The 23,621-nt window shown below is 43.6% G+C and overlaps 1 protein-coding gene across 1 annotated transcript in view; it reads right to left on the bottom strand.

Moving 5' to 3' along the window:
• The window catches only part of LOC137433375 (contactin-associated protein-like 5), a 229,552-nt gene that overhangs the window by 176,631 nt on the left and 29,300 nt on the right, over positions 1 to 23,621 (bottom strand). The window contains exons 2-3 of the mRNA XM_078785231.1: positions 13,904 to 14,034; positions 6,019 to 6,207 (exon numbers count right to left, since the gene is read on the bottom strand). Coding sequence (XP_078641357.1) covers positions 6,019 to 6,207; positions 13,904 to 14,034 — 320 coding nt within the window. The remainder of the gene's footprint in view (positions 1 to 6,018; positions 6,208 to 13,903; positions 14,035 to 23,621) is intronic.

Consider the following 23,621-nt stretch of genomic DNA (forward strand, 5'->3'; position numbering starts at 1 on the left):
ATAAATTCTCAGCTGAAAAACCGCAAATTTTCATCCGATCGACTTGATAATAGAACAGCGTTTGCACATTGTGTCACTAAATAGGGAAACCAACTATTTTTGAGGTTAAAAGGTCAAAGGTCAACTCAAGGTCGAACCTCCAAAATCATCAATTTTTATCTGAAAAACCATCAACTTTTATCCAATTGACTTGAAATTTTAACAGCATTTGCATAGCGCCTCACTGAATAGGGAAACCAACTATTTTTGAGGTCAAAAAGTCAAAGGTGAACTCAAGGTGAAACTTCTAAAATCATCAATAATTATCATTTGAAAAATCGTCACTTTTCATCCTATTAACCCGAGCTTTGATCGAGATCGTCAATTTTAATTTGGATGAAATGGACAATTTGATGGATGAATGGCATCCTTTTTTGGGGGTTGGGGGGGGTGGGGTTGGGGGGCAGCAGGGTGGATTTTGCAAGTATCGTGCTCTGCATGACGTCTTCTTATATTATTGGTTGGTGAGTGTGAGGGCATGTTTGAAAGATAGTACGAGGAAATAAATAAAGTGTGTAAAGATTGGTATGGCTGCCACAGAGAAAGGCACTTGAGAAAGGCAGAGAGGAAATGAAGTGACCGAGCTGAAGTTAATTTAAAGCTCGTTGCACCTGATCACGAGTGGTTTGCAATCAGTATTCCCAGTCAAGGAGCTGAGGTTGCAGAATTTGCAGATGTCTGAATTTGAAAAGAAATGACCCAAAATTGCAGTTCACTCTTCCAACAATGACGAGTGCAGGTGGAAAATAAATGTTACAAGAAGACTTGCGCTTCATGTATGTGACCCTTTTTAGACTGTAAAATAGCCTCAAGTACAAGATTGCCTAACTGTATCGCCATAACATACTCGTAGATTGCTGAACCTCCTGAAATTGCATCGTGCTCTTTCATTGGTCAGTAATGGTCAAACTCTTTCTTCTCACACACCCAGAATCACAGTTTTACCCTATCTTGTCCCACCAAGTGCAATGTTTTCACCCCCACTCATGTTCACCTTCTGAGCTACATTATCTCAACAAAATATGCTTAATCTGGGTGTTGTGGATAAAAATGAACTTCTAGAAATCCTACCTACCATTTAGAACAAGTAGGTAACTTGATGCCTACTTTAGAGTGTCATAGCAAAGGGGTTGAATACTTATTGACTCAAGGCATTTCAGATTTTAATTTTTAATTAATTTGTAAAAATTTCTTAAACACAAATTCCACTTTTAACATTAATGGGGTATTATTATGTGGAGATCAGTGACTCTCAACTTAATCAATACTTCGTCACCGACTTACTTCGCCTTTGGCTTAGTTCGTCGTTGGCATCCATAACGGGCTGCATCATCGCCTGCCACTCTGCCCATCGTGCCAAAGGAAAGTCCTCGTCTGCAATTTTAATGCTCGTATAAGTGTGAGCTGTGGCGCCTCGTGTGGCTTAGGTTTTACTTATTATTCATCATTGTATTTCAGTTTGCGTGTTCCCTTCTCTTTTTCGACGTCTGCCGATTCGTTTGGACAGTTCCGAACTACTCGTCTTGTCCACATTTCCCCCCCATGTTCTTCATATATCAACCCCTAAAAAGGTAAACAAAATGTGTTCAATCCATCTGCTTCCCATGCGTGTGCCGTAAATTTTGGCTAATTTGGGCGACTTTCGGAAACGGTCAAGATTAATGAATAACTGAAAGCAGTTGTGGGTTAGAAACCGATCGGCCGTTTTCTGGGACAAAGGATCCCGGCGCAGTCAGCCCATGTTAACGGAGCGTCGGACATGACAATTTTGTGGGATTGAGGTCTTGTCGGTGGTGGAGGTTTGAACTTCCAAACATTGGTATTATGTACGGGGTATGTACGGGCTTTGGTATTACTGCCAGGGGTTCAACCTGTTCATGAGAGACTAATATATACAGTACATTCAGAAAGTATTCAGACCCCTTCACTTTTTTCACATTTTGTTATGTTGCAGCCTTATGCTGAAATCGTTTAAATTCATTTTTTCCCTCATCAATCCACACTCAATACCCCATAATGACAAAGAGAAAACAGGAGTTTAGAAAGTTTTGCAAATTTATTGAAAAGAAAAAACTGAAATATCACATTGACATAAGTATTCATACCCTTTGCTATGACACTTGAAATTTAGCTCGGGTGCCTCCCATTTCTCTTGATCATCTTTGAGATGTTTCTACACCTTGATTGGAGTCCACCTGTGGCAAATTCAATTGATTGGACATGATTTGGAAAGGGTATGAATACTTATGTCAATGTGATATTTCAGTTTTTTCTTCTTAATAAATTTGCAAAACTTTCTAAAATCCTGTTTTCTCTTTGTCATTATGGGGTATTGAGTGTGGATCGATGAGGGAAAAAATGAATTTAAACGATTTCAGCATAAGGCTGCAACATAACAAAATGTGAAAAAAGTGAAGGGGTCTGAATACTTTCTGAATGCAATGTAAACACCAAAGGCACTTTGGAAGACAAAATGAGTAATACAGGTAATCCTTGCAATACCTGACAGGAAACCAATAATATCCTCATTATCTAAAGCTACTGCCTATCTAAGAGATTTGAAAAGCCAATGAGATATAGCTTTGATCTCTTTCATCAACTCACAAGCTCCAAAACTCCATTTCACTTTGCACCTAGCCCCTGTCTTTCAAAAACCTTCCTGCTGTCATCAAGCTGTCCTATCCGATCTCTGTCCATGACCTTTTCCTTTGCTCTTAGCCTTTTATTTGTGGTGGCTATTCCACAAAAAGCCACACATGACTTGCACATAACCTACTTTGAGAGACATTTTGTACGGTAAACGACATTAAAATAAATAAAAACATTCCTCAACTACCACTAATAAGCACGTACTTTGTAGATACTCAAAGTTACAATAGTACCAAACTAGAAAGTAGATATAAAAACAAAAAGTTAATTTAAAGTGGTAATCTTATTTTCTCCATCAAGGTTTTTGTTGAAAACATTTGAAAGGCTTAATCATACAGCATATACCAGCCATGTCACCCCTGAGCTAATACAACCTCATTGAATCTTGTATTAAAGATAGCTCGCCTTTCCTTCATGAAGGACACCGTGGGATCTTTAACATCCACCGTCTAATTCCGGCAGACAAGACACCCGGTTTAATGTCCATCCACCAAGGGATGACACACACATTGATGCATCACCCTGCATGCCTAACACAGATGAGGTTTATAGCGAGGTCACATTCAAACCCAGGCTAGATAGCTCAATGCAAATGTACAGTGTCTTCAGAAAGTATTCACACCCCTTGACTTTTTCACATTTTTCTGTTACAGCCTTAATTAAAAATGGATTAAACTGAATATTTTTTGTCGCCGATCGACACAAAAGAACCCACAATGACAAAGTGAAACCATGTTTTTAGGAATTTTTGCAAATTTATTGAAAATGAAATACAGAAATATGTAATTACCTCCACCACCGAAGGTAGATGGAGGTTATGTTTTCATCCCTGTCTGTCTGTTTGTCTGTCTGTTTGTGAACAACATATCTCAAAAAGTTGTGGACGGATTCAGACGAAATGTGGCAGAGATGTAGCGTATTTGACAAGGACGAAATGATTGGATTTTGGTCAAGATCCGGATTGGCTACTAGAATTTTTGAAGTGATTCTTCACCATTGGGGGATAGCGCCAAAAACGATATGGAGCAGGATATATCAAAAAGTTATGGATGGATTTGGATGACTTGGTGGACCGGTTGGGTGTGTGACAAGGAGAAATCGATTTCATTTTGGAGAAGATCTGAATATGGATTCGGATACGAGAATTGTTTATTTTTTAAGTGATTCGTCCCCATTGAGAGATCGGGCGAAAAGCGATATATAGCACAATATTTAAAAAGGTCTGGACGAGTTATGACTAAACTTGGTGGACAAGTTGGTTAGGTGACAAGAACAATCCGATTCGATTTTGGTTCAGGTTCGAATCCAAATCCGGCTTACCACTTTCATGAATGAATGAATGATCGTTTTAAGGCCATTTTCCCCGCTAGAGCGGGGGTTAGCCTTGCGGGCCCCATGACAATCATGGTTCCCTGTTTGAGGCAATGTTTTTACGGCCGGATGCCCTTCCTGACGCCAACCCTTAGTCGCCTCTTACGATGCGCAGGGACTTCGATACAAAACAAAAACTGTTCAGCCTGGTGGAGGTATGCTCTCTACCGAGTGCCATTCTAGTTTACATAAGTATTCAACCCCCTGAGTCAATACTTCATAGAAGTGCCTTTGGCAGTGATTACAGCTTTGAGTCTTCTTGGGTATGTCTTTACCAGCTTTGCGCATCTGGATTTGGGGAGTTTCTCCTATTCTTCCTAGCAGATTTGCTCAAGCTCTGTCAAGTTGAATGGGAGCGTCGGTGAAGAGCAATCTTCACGTCTTTCCACAGATTCTCAATGGGATTCAAGTCTGGCGTTTGGCTGGGCCACTCAAGGACTTTCATGTTCTTGTTCTGAAGCCATTCCAGCATTGCTTTGCCTGTATGCTTGGGGTCATTGTCCTGTTGGATTGTAAAACTTTGCCATAGTCGAAACTCTTTTGCACTCTGAAGCAGGTTCTCCTTAAGGATTTACCATTATTTGGCTCCATTCATTGTTCCCTATATCCTTACAAGTCTCCCAGTCCCTGCTGCTGAAAAGCATCCCCATAGCATGATGCCACCACCAACATGCTTCACGTTAGGGATGGTGTTAGATCGTTGTTGAGCTGTTCTCGGTCTCCGCCAGATGTAGCGCTTTTAATTCATTCATCAGACCAAAGAATATTTGTCTCATGCTCTCAGAGTGTTTCACATGCCTTTTTGCAAACTCCAGGCATGCTGTCATGGGCCTTTTCCCTCAGGAATGGCTTTCGTCTGGCCACTCCCCCATAAAGCCTAGATTTGTTATTGGGAATTTTCAACACTCTATAAATTGTTTTCCCTTCCCCGGATTTATGCCTCCTCACAATTCTATCTCGGAGTTCTATGGGCAGTTCCTTGGACTTCATGGTAGAGGTTCTGCTCTGACATGCACTGTCCACTGTAGGACCTTATATAGAAAGGTGTGTTTCTTTCTAAATCATGTTCAATCAATTGAATTGGCCACAGGTGGACTCCAATCAAATTGTGGAGACATCTCAAGTATAATCAAAGGAAATTGGATGCACCTGTGCTCAAATTTCACATCTGGAGCCCCTGTTCCCGACTGTTGTTATGCTTCCCTCTCTCTCCCCCTCTTGTCTCCCGCTCCCTTTATTATACTGCATGTTATATGTGTTAGCTCTTATATGGGCCTCCATTAAGTATACAATTTTTTTTTTGGAGTGTCATAACAAAGGGGTTGAATACTTATTACCTCAAGACATTTCTTTCAGCTTTTCATTTTAATTGTTTTGTAAAAAAATTCTAAAAAACAAATTCCACTTTGACATTACGGGGTATCATGTGTAGACCAGTGACAAAAAAAATATCTCTAGTTTAATCCATTTTAAATTCATGCTGTAACACAACACAATGTAAAAAAAGTCATGGGGTGTGAACACTTTATGAAAGCACAGTTTTCAGCTAAGCTATGCTGCCACCACAGAATGCTGATACAGTTGTAATACTTTATACAATACTGTATCCACAATCCTTATCTCCATTTTTGAGCTTTTGAAAGTGCCAATTTGTCATGACATCACGCCCATTGTGAATAAAAGTACATCCTGCTTGTGCTTCCATAATAATAGTCAGGTTTAAAACTCATGTGGTGTCAAACAAAAGATTGAGAGCACACTGGAGGTATGATCGACTTGAGCTGTACTCTTGGTTGTCATTTTAATAACGACTGTCATTGCAATAATTTAAAGGTGTCTCACGGATCAGCGTTCATTAGGCAAATGATAAAATTGAAATATGATCAACTCTTCACTGTTTGTCTCTGGATATGAAATGTGAACAGGTCATGCGAGGCCACCCAGGACAGATGTACATACATGCAAGACGCAGCCGGAGAGAGTCGCGAGCACCCAGGGTTTCAAGAAGCAGGCCTGAGTGCCCGGTGGTGCGAAAAGCCAACTGGATATCAAGTGATGGTCCTGCACGCCTGGAGTCGGCTCCCCACACCGGTGGCAACAGCAGGTGTGCGGCTTCACCCGTGAACCATGCGGCATTCCACAAGTGCCCTGTGCAAGACAAAACCCCTGTGTTCATGTGATGCCGTCTCTGATCTCCAATACACATGATGTACAAACAATGTACAAATGAGCTGAAACTCGAAGAAACAAGCCGAGGACACGTTTGAAAAATACAGTCGGGCCCAGCTATTCGCGGGGGATACGTTCCTGGAAAACCCACGAATAGCGGGGCATTATTTCAATGGAAAAAGGGGGGTTAGGTTCCCGAGTCACAAACATTCGCGAATAAAGAGGACCAAACCGCGAAGGTCAATGAAATGCGCGAAGGTTGATGAAAATCCACGAAGGTCGATGAAAATCCGCGAAGGTCAATGAAATGCGCGAAGGTTGATGAAAATCCCGTGAATGTACGCCGCGTCATTGTTTCAATGGGGAAAAGGGGGATACGTTATAGTTTCCTGGCGGTTCCGGATTCACAGAGGAGATTTTTAAAAGTTTAAAATGTTTTCGACCGCAAATGCACATGATTACAGTTTCATTAAAAATGCTTACAAATTTTAAAAAACCGAAAACACCAGGTACGATTTCCAATTTATTGAAGAAATGCTCTCACAGTTTATTAAAAGTGCTTAACCATACCGTACCGTGAAAGTAAAAAAAAACACAACACCATCATGTTCTGTTTAAAATTCTTATTTTACAAACACACGCAACTTTCAAATGATGATGATGATGATGATGATGATGATGAATTAAAATCCCATCAATTCCTCGAACTCTGAGGATAACCCAAATGATAGTCCTGCAACGTCGTGCACTGAGGGAGAGGCAGGAGAGGCAGCAGTTGAAGGTGTTGGTGTGGACACTGAGAGGGCGGCAGGAGAGGAGGGTGCTCGTGGTGTTGAGGTGGAGGAAGCAGGGTGAAAGAAATGGGTAATGGAGAGCTGCCTGGCAGATTGCCACAGGTTTCGATGCAGCTCTTTGTAAGGGGAGAAGCAAATCATCCAAGCCCCTCTTGAACTTAAGGTACCTCTCCACGACTGGGTCAGCATCTTCCAACTTGTCGACAAGCTTCCGCATGCCATGCGGCAACTCACCCGGGAACTGGACTGTGAGGTTAGACCTTGGCACCTCTTCCTCATCACTGCCCGCCTCCTCCTCCTCAGAAACAGTTATAATGTCCTCCAACTCCTCCTCGGTGAGGTTGTCACCATGTGAGGCAATGAGATTCTCCAACTCCTCAGGCTGCATGTCATCAAATCATTCCCCTCCCAACTGCCGTGCCAACCCGACAATCACATGCCTCTCCTCAGTGTTATCGGGAAAGCCAGTAAAGTTTCTGACTGCCTGTGGCCACAGGTTGTGCCAGCACGCATTGATGGTGGAGGCTCCCACCTCATCCAGTGACTCCTCGATTGCGCCGATGTAGTAAGCAATGTTGAAATCCTTCCAGCACTGCCCGACGGTGAGCCCTGGGTCAGACTAAATTTCATCCAAAATGCGGCGAAAGGTGTGACGGGTGAAATATGTTATAAATGTTGAAATCACACCTTGGTCGAGTGGCTGGGTGAGGGAGGTGGTGTTGTGCGGCAGGAAGATCACCTCGATGTTCGGGTGAGCTACGTCAAGGTTCACAGGGTGGCCAGGAACGTTGTCCAGGAGCAAGAGAACCTTGAACCCAATGTTTTTGTCCACCATATACCTCTCCACCTGAGGGATGAAACAATTATGGAACCAGTCCAGGAAGGTTGCTGCCATCGCCCAGGCTTTCCTGATGGACCTCCAAAACATGGGCAGAGTTTGTTTGTTCTTGTCCTTAAGAGCATGCAGGTTCAGGGAACGAAACAACATCATGGGTTTCAGCATGAGGTCCCCTTTTGCGACAGAAGCCAAAGAGTTCAATTTTGGTTTCATCAAACCACAGAATCTTGTTTCTCACAGTCTGAGAGTCCTTTAGGTGCTTTTTTGCAAACCCCAAGCGGGCTTTCATGTGTCTTTCACTGAGGAGAGGCTTCCGTCTGGCCACTCTGCCATAAAGCCCAGATCGGTGGAGTGTTGCAGTGATGGTTGTCCTTCTGGAAGTTTCTCCCATCTCCACACAGGATCTCTGGAGCTCAGCCAGAGTGACCATCGGGTTCTTGGTCACCTCTCTTACCAAGGCCCTTCTCAGGTGTGTGCCTTTCCAAATCATGTCCAATCAATTGAATTTACCACAGGTGGACTCCAATCAAGGTGTAGAAACATCTCAAAGATGATCAACAGAAATGGGAGGCACCTGAGCGAAATTTCAAGTGTCATAGCACAGGGTCTGAATACTTATGTCAATGTGATATTTCAATTTTTTCTTTTTAATAAATTTGCAAAACTTTCTAAAATCCTGTTTTCTCTTTGTCATTATGGGGTATTGAGTGTGGATTGATGAGGGAAAAAATGAATTTTAACGATTTCAGCAAAAGGCTGCAACATAACAAAATGTGAAAAAAGTGAAGGGGTCTGAATACTTTCTGAATGCAATGTATATATCGTATATATTACAAGACCTTGATACTTAATTTGACAGACATTCCCAGTGGGTTATTTTGACATATACATAATTACTTCTCTACCCTGATTAGTTATGAATCTGTGAGGACTAAAAAACGAGGGTGGTTGTAATTATTTATGAAAAATCGCTGTGCTTCAGTCATGAGAATCATCTTTGATAATAAAGGAGTGTGTGCCAGTCAGTCAGTCAGTCAGTGTGTCTTCTCCAAAACTCCAAAACCATTAAACCTAGCAGCACAAAACTTTGCATGCATTTAAAGGGAACACCAAGTGAGTGCATGAATGAGAATCGGGTGTTTGGGTAAATTAAAACACTCCTTTTGAAGATAATTAACTGGGTTATTAAATTAGAACAAAATCTGGCTTTATCATTAGTGCTATCCCTTGCAGGGGGTCTTAATTTTCAGCCAGCTCAAAAATGCCACGGTTTGGAATAGGCCATGGTTTCTGCATGATTAAGCGCTCAAGATTATTTTTTTCACTTTCCTCACTCACATAATCGAATGTCTAATATTCATACCCACTATTCGCTGTGTTCATCACTTTTGTAGGTTCTATAGTTTTCAAATCAGAAGCTTGGAGAGATTTTATGATGCGATTTTCCAAAATGGCCTCTCACAGAGTAATTAAAATTTATAATCGAAGTTCTGAGATTTTAAAAAGAGACTGGGAATATCCATATAGTATTATGGATTACATAAAGCCTCCTTCATTCACTGGTGTTATGTCTGGCTGTGTGGCATCTATAAATGCTCGCAGCTCTGAAAATACCATACAAGTCAGCCGTCCTTATCAACCGATGTTTGTAAGCTATGGCGATACAGTCGCAAGTGGTGTAATTGACTTTTTTTTTTAATCACGGCAGAGGCCGTTTTTGAACTTAAAATGACAAATTGACATTCAAGATAATGTTAAGGTTATAAAATAAATTAACTATTATTCATGGAACGAAAACGATTTTGCGTTGCTTTTTCAAGTTTTTTGCTGCACATTGCCGATTGTAGAATACAGTACTTTCACCTCAAGTGACCAACAGTGCTCTGGTCACTGTTCAAGGCTTGAAGAAGAGATTGCACACACATACCAGCAAGAATGCTATCTTGCACCCACATGCTTGCATGCACACACTCATGAAAAAAAGCAAGGCACGTACTCACATCATTACATGGCCCTCTTGTAGAAACAGCAATCACTTTATTTAAAATGCTCTGGCCGTAGCCGTGACACCAGTTTTTCCACTTTCCCGGAATGCCCGCTCCCATTCGTCTAAAAAGGTTTTCTATATATTCAGGCCTGGTGGTTTAATGTAAAAGAAAATGGCGACTCCACAGGAGAAAGCTCAGTGCGTCGAAGAGTTAATTGAGACGAGATCCGACACGCAAGTTCTGTATAATTTCCGTAGAGGGTATGGAAGGAATCCGCCATCGCGGACTAGTATCCGCCATCGCAGTAGAGAGTGGTCCGGGAGGTTTAAAGAGACTGGAAGTTGTCAGAAACAGAAAAGTACAGGTCGACCAAGCACAAGTGCAGCAGACGTTGAACGAGTGCGTGAATCATTTCAACAAAGTCCCAGAAAATCAATCCGACTTTTGCATCCAGAGAACTGGGACTACCAACCACCACTGTACACAGGGTTTTACATAAAAGACTGAAAGTTCATCATATCATTATCATAAAATACCCAAAGCCTTGGAAATGCTCAGTCAAAGAGGATGAAAAACATTACCTCAGAAAAGTCATGCTCACAGACGGAGCTTGCTTTCATGTATCGGAGGTCAACCCAGCACAATTTGAGGGTCTGGAGCTCTGAACCCCCCCCCCCCCCCCACCCCACATGGTCATTGAACACAAACACGACAGATCAAAGGTCAATGTGTGGCGTGGCCTTCTCCATGACCGCTTGATGGGTCTGTTTTTCTTTGTGGAGGATACAGTGACTCAACAATTTACATGAACATGTTGGAAGGATTCGCTTCCCACAGATTGAAGACCTGCAACCCGATTTCATTTTTCAACAGGATGGGACTCCCCCTCATTGGGCCTTAGTCGTTCGAGCTGTCCTGAATGAAAAGTTTCCATGTCGCTGGATTGGCCGAGACGGACCAACCACCTGGTCCCTACGATCACCACACATAACCCTCCTTCATTTTTTTCCGTAGGAGTTTATCAAAGATGTTGTCTACAGCACCAAGGTGGAAAACCTGCAGGATCTTTGTTCTCGGATCACAGCTGCATGCGCACTGGTGGACCCAAACATTAGTCAGGTTCACTATGTCAATAAATTATATTTCGTTCAAAATCATGGTAGATTAGCAAACCTATACATTTTTGGAAAGGTTATAGCATAAGGAAACTAAAAATCAATGTTTACATTTGGAGAGATACCTGTATGGCGGCCATTTTGGATTTTCAAAATGGCCACTGTAAAATACATATTTTATTCTATTTCTGCCTCTAATTACCCTAAAAACTTTTAAAAATATACTAAACCTATATTTTCAGGGACAAGGAATCCAATGAAAGTATCAAATTAGTGCTATGGGGAATGGTAAGACACGAATCAAAGGTTTTGAATTGCAAAATACTGTCTTTATATTCGCGATAAGTTGCATAATCAAATACATGTTATCATTTTGTACAGGCAGTTAATAACATCAAAATGTGTCACAATAATTAATATCACCAAACATACACAGGCAGTCAGCAAAATCATATATACACATGCAGTCAGTATAACTTCACATCTACACATGCAGTCAATGACAAAATATACACAGGCAGTCAATGGCATCAAACATACACGATTACAGAATATGCCATTTAGAGTTCGTCATCACTGTCCTGTGTGTCGTATCCGACAATATAGTCCGCATCGTTTTCACAGTCCGTTCCACACAAGCAAAGGTCGGTCAAATTGATTGACAAATCGAATTGGTCGAATGGTCGATCAAATCGAATTCGATGAATCGAATCGAATCGAATCGATCGAATTGGTCGAATGGTCGATCAAAACGATTGGTCGAATGGTCGAATTGGTCGAATGGAATTGGTCGATTGGTCGAATTGGTCGAATCGAATTGGTCGGAATTGGCAAATGTAAACATTGATTTTCAGATTTTCCATGTAATAACGTTTCCAAAAATGTATAGGTTTGCTAATCTACCATGATTTTGAACGAAAAAACATAGTGAACCTGACTAGGTATATGCTGAGCTGAACATGGCAAGACTCGTGTACCACCTTGATGTCATGCGCGTGACAATTGATGCTCACATTGAAGTGTATTGATGGTGTGCACAAACCTTTATGAGTTTCTGTATCATATAAACCAAAGGTTATCGTTGTATCATTTGTGGTTATAAATATATTATCAAAAAAACCGTCATAGACCCCATTATTGAGCGCAGATTTTTGATGCAGTAAATACACCTTCGTTAGGCATCAAATATGATGCTTGTGGCCAAGTTGCATCAAAATCGTGTTTGGTTCAAGCGAAAATGACTGAAGTGTTTATGGACTCACTCACTGACCCACGGACACTGACTGCTTTATTGCATAAGATCACCGGACTCAAGTGCAGGTGGGCTAAAAATGATAATTGAAAACAAGGAAGTAACGCTCACGTACGACTTAAAGATTCCATCCAGCGTAAATGTAGAAAACGAAGCATTGCGACCGGATGTAGTACTTAGGTACAAAAAGGAAAATAAGGCATTGCTAATTGAGGTTTCTGTATCCAGCGATTTTGGCCTAAACAACGCAGCCATCAGGAAAATGACAAAATAGCAGGATTTAAAAAAAAATCAAGTGAAAAGATCATGGAAGCTGTAAAATGCCGAAATCATAGCAGTGATAATTGGAGCGACTTAATGAGGAAGAAGAACCTTATGGAGATTGTAATCCTTGATAGGTGTACCCCTGGATATACCCATCCGTACACCTATTTTGAGTTAAAAACCATCCCTGGGAGTATTACCACAAACGGAGTACAGTTGGAAGCTGTTTGGTGCTCGGTGACAATCTTAAAAAGAACACTCGGAACGAATCCTTGAAAACAAGAAAACTTCACAAACTGGTCCATCAACCGTGATCCCTTATTAAAACAGAGGGGGATACTATGAGACCTGGGAGGACTCTATTCCACCTTCAGAAACCGCATATGGAGATACCAACCAACGACACACATAAACCTATTTATTCTTCTTCTATATACGTATATAAAAGAAAGTTTTTGTTTGTTTGTTTGTTTGTTTGTTTGTCTGCACGTGCTAATCTCCTGAACGGTGAATGATAGGAGGAAACCTCTGAAACAAAAAATGTCGGCACGGGCCCCGGGAAGGTTATAGGCTAGGTGGCGAGGACGGTCGAGGCCGGGGTGGGCCCATTTCGCAATTAAAAGCTGAGCTGAATTATAGTAGTCAATCTTCTACGGCCGCGAGTAAAAGCTGAATTATAGTAGTAAGTTCATTCAAAAAGAACCAAAAATGTCGGGCCGGGCCGCGGGGAAGGTTATAGGCTAGGTGGCGAGGCCGGTCGAGGCCACCTCAGCCAGGCTGGGCCCATTTCGCAATTAAAAGCTGAGCTGAATTATAGTAGTCAATCTTCTACGGCTGCGAGTAAAAGCTGAATTGTAGTAGTAAATTCATTAAAAAAGCACCAAAAATGTCAGGCCGGGCCCAGGGAAGGTTATAGGCTAGGTGGCGAGGCCGGTCGAGGCCACCTCAGCCGGGCTGGGCCCATTTCACAATTAAAAGCTGAGCTGAATTATAGTAATGAATCTTCTAAGGCCACGAGTAAAAGCTGAATTATAGTAGTAAATTCATTCAAAAAGAACCCGGGCAATGCCGGGTGCTTTCGGCTAGTACTTCAATAAAATGTTCCATTGACGGAGGTCATATTGAAATGCTGAGCATCAAAGCATTTTTAAAATCTTTGCTTGGCCGGGATTGGAATTAAGCTGCTGACTTTGCAGACTTCGATCAGACACTCTAAGCATTATAGCACCGAGCCTAGTTAAAAAGAAGTAACAACCTTGATGCTAACAATAAAAATAAAGATACATTCATTTTGAGGGTGGCCAAATTTTGATGGCAGAGCCTTGAATGTACAAACAATATACATAACAACTAAACAATACTTTTATGCAAACACACATGGGTGACATGAGTCAGTATTCATGTAAAACCATGATGGGACATACCGTCTCCATAGCAGCGTAGTGGTCCCACATGATAGGTTGGTTCTTTCTCTGTTGCTTCTTTCTTTATTCCAATTAAGAGCTGTGTGACTGGAAGGCCTGGTTTAGAAGGAGCTCGGGTTGGTGCCATATTCCTGGGAATGAACAAAGATGGTTGAGGTGATTTGCAAAGGAGGATAACTTTTGAAGGTCTTGCAAGTCTGACGGTCATTGTATGGAAGACATGACATGATAATATAAACAGCAGCCATTGATAACTTGGGGATATAGATTCCACCCACCATCTCACCCAAGAATGACAGGAAGGGTCAGTGTGCGATTGGTCACACGGGTTTCCTTTACAAGTTAATATCAAAGAGAATTACAGGGCCTTCACAAAGTATTCACACCCCTTGACTTTTTCACATCTTGTGTTACAGCCTGAATTTAAAATGGATTAAATTGAGATTTCTTTTCACTGATCTACAAATAATACCCCATAATGTCAATGGATTTTTTTTGGAAAATGTTTACAATTTTTAGGAAAAAAAAGGAAGCTATCTATACGATATGACAAAAATGGAATGACATCATCAGTTCAAGGGGCAAATACAGGCTTTCTATGCAATATTCCTGACATTTCATAATTGTTCCAATGAGAGTAAGGTTTTACATCCATCCGAGAGTATCGCTGCTAAAAGGATTACTTTGACAAGGCGCAAGAATATAATTTGATCTGCTCATCATATTGTTGTTTTGGTTTCCTCAAAGTGTCTTTAACCCGATGGCACCTGCTCAGGCCTCATTTTGACCTCATTGGGTTCTCAGTTTCTCAGTCTTAGCCCCCGTGATTTTAGTAATTTTGTCGGCCATCATTGGTCGGATTACAAAACAAAATCGTCTGCACATGTATACTCATGTATTGTCTTTGTGAAAAGCTTGAAGAAAATCGGTCCATGCATGTTCGAGAAATGGTTGGGGACACGTTTAAGTAACAAAATGGCTGCCAGTCGGCTATCCTGGATCTGATCTGGAAAATAAATGACCATCATCCTTTATCTGTGTGCGAAGTTTGAACAAGATCGGTAAATGCATGTCTGATAAATAGTTGAGAACGTGTTCAATACCAGGGTTTTTTGTTTAAACTAAAATGGCCGCCAGTCTACCAGTCGGCCATCTTGGATCTGATCTCGAAAGAAAATGACGAGCATATATAAGCCGTCATTCATTATCTGTTTGATAGGTTTTAATAAGATCAGTAAATGTATGTCCGAGAAATGGTTGAGGACGTGTTCAACATGTGTTTTTTTACAACTAAAATGGCCGCCAGTCGGCCATCTTTGATCGCATCGCGAAACAATATGATGTGCATATGTATACCATCATTTGTTGTCTTTAGGCCAAGTATGAACAAAATTGGTTTATACGTGTACGAGATATGGTTACGGATGCATGCACGGACAGACGGACGAGACCCAATCCATAAGCCCCCGTTTCGGACTCAGTCCAACGGGGCTAATAATATCCTCGTACGGATGTTTATGATGTAACATGTAAAGTTTGAGATTGATGACTCTCACGAACAGTACCAACAATGGCATCCATTCCACCATAAACCCGCCATGTGCACATGGCACGGCATATTATTTTCTTTAAGGACCTTGATCTAGTGGATCTGCCCCTCCAGGTTATCCTCAAGTGGACATTCATGATGAAACATCATCTTCATCCAACAACTTTTACTGCTGTATTTGTTTTAAGCCAGTGAACGTGTCCATATGGTGTTTTTGAGTTGTTTAACCGTTATTTGTCTCAAGGTTCACAGATTACCTGTGAAACTTTTTTTGCATTTATCAAGGTCCTTTAGTGTGAATCAGATTCCCACAAATTGCCCCGATTCGATTTTTCAATGTGAAGCTTTATCGATACTTCTTTAAAAAAAAAAGGAAACCGTGATGGGATTTTAACAGGAAATGACTGTTCCCAATGTTGTGAGGACACTGCACAGCACAATTTGAGGCTCAGAAATCAGTGACAAGTTTGAAAACATCTTGACAAGAGTTCCTCCAGTGGAAGAACCTCTTGGGTTGGCATCATACAACAAAAACAAACTTGTGTTTGTCAAGTAAGAAAACAAACAAACAACAAAGACAAGTACATGAGCCATTTAATTAAACGTATTTGGATTCGAAGAAAATGTTAGAGCAGTGAGATGTATGTTAAAACATAACAATGTCGTCCCCATTCTGAGTGCAACGCACTACAATATTAGAGTACGGTGACAAGTGGAAAGAAGAAACCAGCTACCGTCAAACATGACAATTACATTAAACGATGGGATGATGTTATGGGTTTGGAAATAGCAAACAGGAAGATGGCAGGTTATATTGTGGAAGAATGTCAAGGCCCGAGTGCCCCCAAGACAGTGTTCTAGGCCTTATCCTATTCTTTATCTTCATTCATGATCTCTTTGACCCTCTGGAAAATCCCTTTTTTCTATTTACTGATGACTCCCCTCTCTCTGCCATGACATCCCTCATCCTTCAGATAGAGCAGCCTCTTCCCTCCCTTCACACCTTGATAGAATCGTAAGCTGGTAAAAAAAAACACTTGGAATATGTCTTTCAATCCTGACAAGGATCCCATCTTTTAATCCAAAGGATCTTCAGGAAAACCCCCCATATCAAGATCATTGTCATCTCCTGCGATGAAGCTGAGTGCACGAGCATGTCACCTTGCCATCACAGACAGGTCGGTGTCTCTTTTTCTTCTACCACCTCCTTTCTGGTCTTGTACCTTAATGCCTAGGTCACACATAGGCGGATATTTTGGCGACTACCGGCGACTGCCGGCGATCAAGATTTTTCGGCGACTACTGGCGATGTCGGGCGGTCAAATATGGTCAGGCGGCAAATATGGTCAGGCGGCAGGCGGCCACATTGCGCCTGCATTGCGACGACGCACCGAGTGGGATGGCGACTGTCGAAGATCGACGACGACTGCATTGCGGATGCACGGCGGCAGCGTGGCGACAGTCTGGCGGCTAGATTACGACCGATGGCGGATCGCGGCGACTGCATTGGGGCCGGGTGGCGGTTTACTCCGACGTCCGCAAGACTGCAATAAGACCGCCGGCGATTGGAGACGATTCACACAACTTTTTAAATCTTTATTTCTCTATTTTACATTTCACTTTATTCATTTCAATGATGTATGACATGAAGCATAAAGATGTTTGATGTACAATAACAAAGTTAACAAAGATGTATCATTGTAATGTAATAATCAAACTTTTCTGCAGGGAGAGAGAATGGAAATAAAGTCCAACAAATTATTTCCACTGGTCCCAAGTCCCATAAATAAAGTTTCCAAAGGACCAAAGTCCCAAAAATAAAGTTCCCAAAAGTCCCAAGTCCAAACAATAAAGCCATATCCTTGTCGGCACCACAGGACCTCACTCCACGGAGACCCTCACACCATCCTGTCTTGCCATGGAATCGTGGTATGTCGTAATGCAGTCGCCAGGCAGTCGTATCTCTGTCGCCAATGGCCGTAACTCGGCCGCCACTAGTCCTACTGCTGTCGTCGTCAGTCTCCCATAGCCGCAGGGGAGACGTGGCAGTTCTTCTGTAGTCGATATGCAGCCGCAACAGTGTCGGCCCGTAGTCAGGAAGATGCCGCAGGAAGGCCGTATGGCATTCGCATCTCTGCCGTGCTAGCTGCTGGGGTGATTGCGGAAGACTATGAGCGACTGGGTTGCGGCCGCTTTACACTCTTATTACGGATACCGACGACAGCATGGCGGTTCCATCACGACAGCATGGCGGATTTTTTTCCATTGCGACTGAGCGCGCCGTTTTTAAACATTTAAAAAACTTTTTGGCCCCTTTGCGACTCTTGCCGACTGCAGCCGACCTGGAGAGAATAACCACGACTACAGGCGACCGTCCATTACGGTTTCATTACGATTGTCGGCGGATGGTGGCGATTTTTTCAGTCGCCAGTAGTCGCCGACAAATCCGCCTATGTGTGACTTAGGCATAAGCTCTCTCCGTGCTTTGTCTCCCCCCTACTCGCAGGTTTATCGAGGGTGCGTCTGTATCGCCCTTCAGGTGGAACTCCCTCAATCCAGGACCACTGCTCACTTCCACTCATTCATTCCTCTTTTACCCCACTTGTGGAATCAACTTCCATATTCCCTTCAACCTCATTGTTCCCTCCAGGTCTTCCAGACAGGGTTCATCACCATCTCAGATCCATTATCTTTTCTACCCCCAGTAATCCCTGCTCCCCCACTCCCTCCCAAGCCAACCCCCTTCCAAATCTCCAGTTTTTTTCCTTCCCGAGATCCGACTTCTGATCCAATGCGACTGTTTTTGATTATTACTTTAATTTTAGTTGCAGATAAATGATTGTTTCCACAGTTCCAACACTGACACACATTTCAACTGTAAGATGCAGCCACAGCTGTTTTTTTGGAAAGTTATAAAACTCACTACATTTTGTGGGTACACAAACAACTTGTGTGATGAAAGAAATATACATGTATGAACAAATGATTACTAGCTTGTCCGCTGCATTGTTGCTTGCAAACTTATGTTATCTTTTTACGCCCATGCCATCAGTGACGTATTACAATCGGCCCATTGCAGCGTTTCCTGGAAGCATTTGTTAGTTCAGCATTACCACGTTGTAGGAGGAATTTGGCATGTTTTTCCCAACTAATAAATGTGGAAGTGCAGCCGAAGAGCAGAGTATTAATGCAAGCATCCATTATTTGCGCCCACGAACCTCGCCTTACCACTCGTAGGACTTGGCAGAAGTCACCGCCAAGCAAAATGACCTTGCCTCCGAATGGCTCGCCCGTTAAGTTTCTGAAAACCCTCAGACCCGTTCTAGTGTGGTCAAAACCCATATTGGATGGAAAATACGAGCAATTTTAAAAACACAATGTTTCGCTTCCATTCCACTCGCAAGGATTGACACAGACTGATGGACCTGTAACGACCTGTAGCCAACATGCAAGGTATCACTCTAGTTAACTGGCTGTGTCCCATCATGAGCTTTCCCACATTGAGGGCCACATATCACCACCCTCCATGATTCCGCACGCAGTGTCAGTTCACATCTGATCATGGCTAATAAATAAATAAATAAATATATAAAACCCCACTTTCGATTCCTACCAACCCGTTTTCCGTCACCTTCAACTTGTCATGTATACATTCTTAATCCGAGGTGTGTGAACAACATGGCGCCGGCACCGCAGGTCTCTCTCAAAATCCCACCCATCGCTTCGCTGAATATGGAGGAGGGATATTCTTCTTCTTCTTTAGTTTTATGGCATTTTCAGAGCCGTGAGACTATACATATGCCATACATCCAGACATAACAGCTGCGAATGAAGGAGCCTTTCAGTAATCTATAGCTGAGTTTCTCTGTCATGCTTTCAGAGATTGAAGACAAATTATATCAGAAGCATACTTTCTCTGCAACGTTTTCAGTTTCTCGTTGAATTTGAAGAAGATCTGGGCGGTGCATGTTGCCAAAAACACAGGGAATAATAAAATTTATGTTATTTTTATATGTTGATGCTTTGGCAATCTCATGTATAGCTGAGTTTCTCCATCATGCTTTGAAGAAGAAGAAGAATAAGCACTTGTGCTTTGTTCATTCTGTTTCTCCATATCCTGTTTGTTTACAATCACATTAATGATATTATTACAAATGGGAATAAAGTTGAACTTGAAGCATTTTGCATTTTCAAAAAACACCCCATCCTCTAGAGATGTGAATTAAGACAACAGTGCAGAATGAGTAGTACAGCCATGCTTAAATAAATACACTTAGTTATAAGAATCGCTAATGTTAAATTTTTCAGGTTTCACTCCAGATTTCGATACCGATTAAGTTTATGGGATCCAATCCTCAAATCAAAATTCAGATTTTGATTATATGCTTTAATTAGTCCATGAGAGTAGATAGTGTTTCCAAGCCAAGGCACATTTTAATAGGCCGAAACAAAATGGTGGATTAAGAACCGAGCAATGTCTCACAGAGTGCTGACCAAGATGGCGGACTGCCATTTTGGTAAGGCTTTAATATTTCGGTTCTTTGTCATGATCACCCCGTTAATCATCTTCAAAAAGGGTCGGTTTTAACACAACCAAACACACAGTTTTCATTCGTGCACTCTCTTTGAGTTCAACAAGTATGCATGAAACATTGGGGCCACTAGGTTTCTTGGTTTTGGAGGAGACGCACGCACTGACACACACACACGCACGCACGCACGCACGCACGCACGCACGCACGCACACACACACACACACACACACACACACACACACACACACACACACACACACACACACACCCATTTATTATTATTGATTGCCTGCCCCTTTATTTGGGTAGTGTAGTGTAGTGGGCCTGTGGACATGGCTCGATACGCTGTGAGGTGCAGTAGTTCGGCGCATGGGGCTGTGTTTCATCTTTGTGCTTGTGGACTCGGCTCGACACTCGGTGAGGTGCAGTGGTTCGGAGCATCAGGTGGGGATTCATCTTTGTACCTGTGGACATGGCTCGGCCTACAGTGAGGTGCAGTGGTTCGGCTGGGCAGACTGTGTTTTGCCATTGTGCCTGTGGGCTAGGCTCGGTTTTCCTTCACGAGGCTTGTGTGAAGGAGACGAGGAGGATTGCATGAGGGAGATGAGGAGGATTGCGTGTGAGAGACGAGGAAGATTGTGTGGGGGAGATGAGGAGGATTGCGTGAGAGAGACGAGGAGGATTGTGTGGGGGAGATGAGGAGGATTGCGTGAGAGAGACGAGGAGGATTGCATGAGGGAGATGAGGAGGATTGCGTGAGGGAGATGAGGAGGATTGTGTGGGGAGATGAGGCAGATTGTGTGGGGGAGATGAGGAGGATTGCATGAGGGAGATGAGGAGGATTGCGTGAGAGAGATGAGGAGGATTGTGTGGGGAGATGAGGCAGATTGTGTGGGGGAGATGAGGAGGATTGCGTGAGAGAGACGAGGCGGATTGCATGAGGGAGATGAGGAGGATTGCGTGAGGGAGATGAGGCAGATTGTGTGGGGGAGATGAGGAGGATTGCGTGAGGGAGATGAGGAGGATTGCGTGAGGGAGATGAGGAGGATTGCGTGGGGGAGATGAGGAGGATTGCGTGAGGGAGATGAGGAGGATTGTGTGGGGGAGATGAGGCAGATTGTGTGGGGGAGATGAGGAGGATTGCGTGAGGGAGATGAGGATTGCGTGAGGGAGATGAGGAGGATTGTGTGGGGGAGATGAGGCAGATTGTGTGGGGGAGATGAGGAGGATTGCGTGAGGGAGATGAGGAGGATTGCGTGAAGGAGATGAGGCAGATTGTGTGGGGGAGATGAGGTGGATTGCATGAGGGAGATGAGGAGGATTGCGTGAGGGAGATGAGGAGGATTGTGTGGGGAGATGAGGCAGATTGTGTGGGGGAGATGAGGAGGATTGCGTGAGAGAGACGAGGAGGATTGCATGAGGGAGATGAGGAGGATTGCGTGAGGGAGATGAGGCAGATTGTGTGGGGGAGATAAGGAGGATTGCATGAGGGAGATGAGGAGGATTGCGTGAGAGAGACGAGGAAGATTGTGTGGGGGAGATGAGGAGGATTGCGTGAGAGAGACGAGGAGGATTGTGTGGGGGAGATGAGGAGGATTGTGTGGGGGAGATGAGGATTGCGTGAGAGAGACGAGGAGGATTGTGTGGGGGAGATGAGGAGGATTGCGTGAGAGAGACGATGAGGATTGCGCGAGAGAGACGAGGAGGATTGTGTGGGGGAGATGAGGAGGATTGTGTGAGAGAGATGATGAAGATTGCGCGAGAGAGACGAGGAAGATTGTGAGGGGGAGATGAGGAGGATTGCGTGAGAGAGACGATGAGGATTGCGCGAGAGAGATGAGGATTGTGTGGGGGAGATGAGGAGGATTGTGTGGGGGAGATGAGGAGGATTGTGTGAGAGAGATGATGAAGATTGCGCGAGAGAGACGAGGAAGATTGTGAGGGGGAGATGAGGAGGATTGCGTGAGAGAGACGATGAGGATTGCGCGAGAGAGATGAGGATTGTGTGGGGGAGATGAGGAGGATTGTGTGGGGGAGATGAGGAGGATTGTGTGGGGGAGATGAGGAGGATTGTGTGGGGGAGATGAGGAGGATTGCGTGAGAGAGACGATGAGGATTGCGTGAGAGAGACGATGAGGATTGTGTGGGGGAGACGAGGAGGATTGTGTGGAGGAGATGAGGAGGATTGCGTGAGAGAGACGATGAGGATTGTGTGGGGGAGACGAGGAGGATTGTGTGGGGGAGACGAGGAGGATTGTGTGGGGGAGATGAGGAGGATTGCGTGAGGGAGATGAGGAGGATTGCGTGAGAGAGACGATGAGGATTGCGTGAGAGAGACGATGAGGATTGTGTGGGGGAGATGAGGAGGATTGTGTGGGGGAGATGAGGAGGATTGTGTGGGGGAGATGAGGAGGATTGTGTGGGGGAGAGAACTGTCGAACTGAATGGCATGAATTGAATGTGAAAAGCATTTCCGGTGTTTACTTTGAAATGTTACTTTTCACCCCTCAGCCCATATTGGGCTAAGGTGTATTGTCGTCACGGGCGTCGTCTGGGCGTCCGTCAACTTTTGGTTTCCGTCAATTTCGAGCAGAACGGCTTGTCCGATTAAATCCATTTTTGCAGTGTGGGTTGGGGTTGAGTAGAGGAAGGTTCCTTTCGAAAATGGGCATGCTGTGATTTTCAATATGGCCGCCACGGCAGCCATCTTGAAATTGGTTTGCACGATGCATGGGGCTGAGGGGTTATGCCCGCTTTGCGGTGCTATTTATTTACTTTGCCTTGAGTGCCTTGAGGGTGGGGAGGGGGAGAGGAGAGTGAGTGAAGAAAGAGCATTGTGTGTGTGCGTGTGTGTGTGTGTGTGTGTGTGTGTGTGTGTGGGCGCACAAAGGATTATAACTGCCTAGGGTAAAAGGTCAAGCAGGTCAGCTCGGGCAGTGCTGCTGATTGATTGCCTGAGTGTCCCAAACTAATAAAGATGGTACTAGTTATGCCAGATGTGTAGCGGTTCAGGAATGAGGTTTGGCGAGGTAGTCTGAATGTGGGATCAATAGGAATCGAGGTGGTGGAGATGATGCAGACAAGGAGATTGGAAGTGTTGTGTGTGCACGAGACCAGATGGATAGGGGACAGGGCGAGGAGGTTGGTAGGAGAATACAAGCTTTTGCATGTGGGTGGGGATGGAAGGAGTAATGGCGTAGGAAGAATAGTATGGGAAGAGATCCCCAAGCAGGTGGTCAAAGTGGAAAGGTGGGAGGGATGGATAATTATGGCATGGGTGGTGATACAGTGGCAAATGGTGTGAGTTATGTCAGTATCTGGGCCACAAACAGTAAGGTGTAGGTAAGAGAAGCAGGAGTTCAGGGATGCACTGAAGAGGACGAAGGGAATGGTTGGGATGGAGGTGATGCTGTGCATTGTGGGGGACTTTATCGTGCATAGCGGAGCTGATATGGAAGGGGAACTGTCATGTTCAAGATCCGGGGAAGTACAGGTGCAATACACTCCTTAGTCATGTCACGTAGGTGCTGGAGAGGCATCTTGATTGGAGGAAAAGGAAGAGTGTGAAGAAGAAGATAAGTGAAGAGCAGCGGGGTTTAGAAAGGGCATGGGGAATGGCAGATGGGATGTTCAT

Source organism: Myxine glutinosa, chromosome 10 (genome assembly GCF_964187855.1).
Source record: "Myxine glutinosa chromosome 10, kmMyxGlut1.1, whole genome shotgun sequence".
Lineage (NCBI taxonomy): Eukaryota > Metazoa > Chordata > Myxini > Myxiniformes > Myxinidae > Myxine > Myxine glutinosa.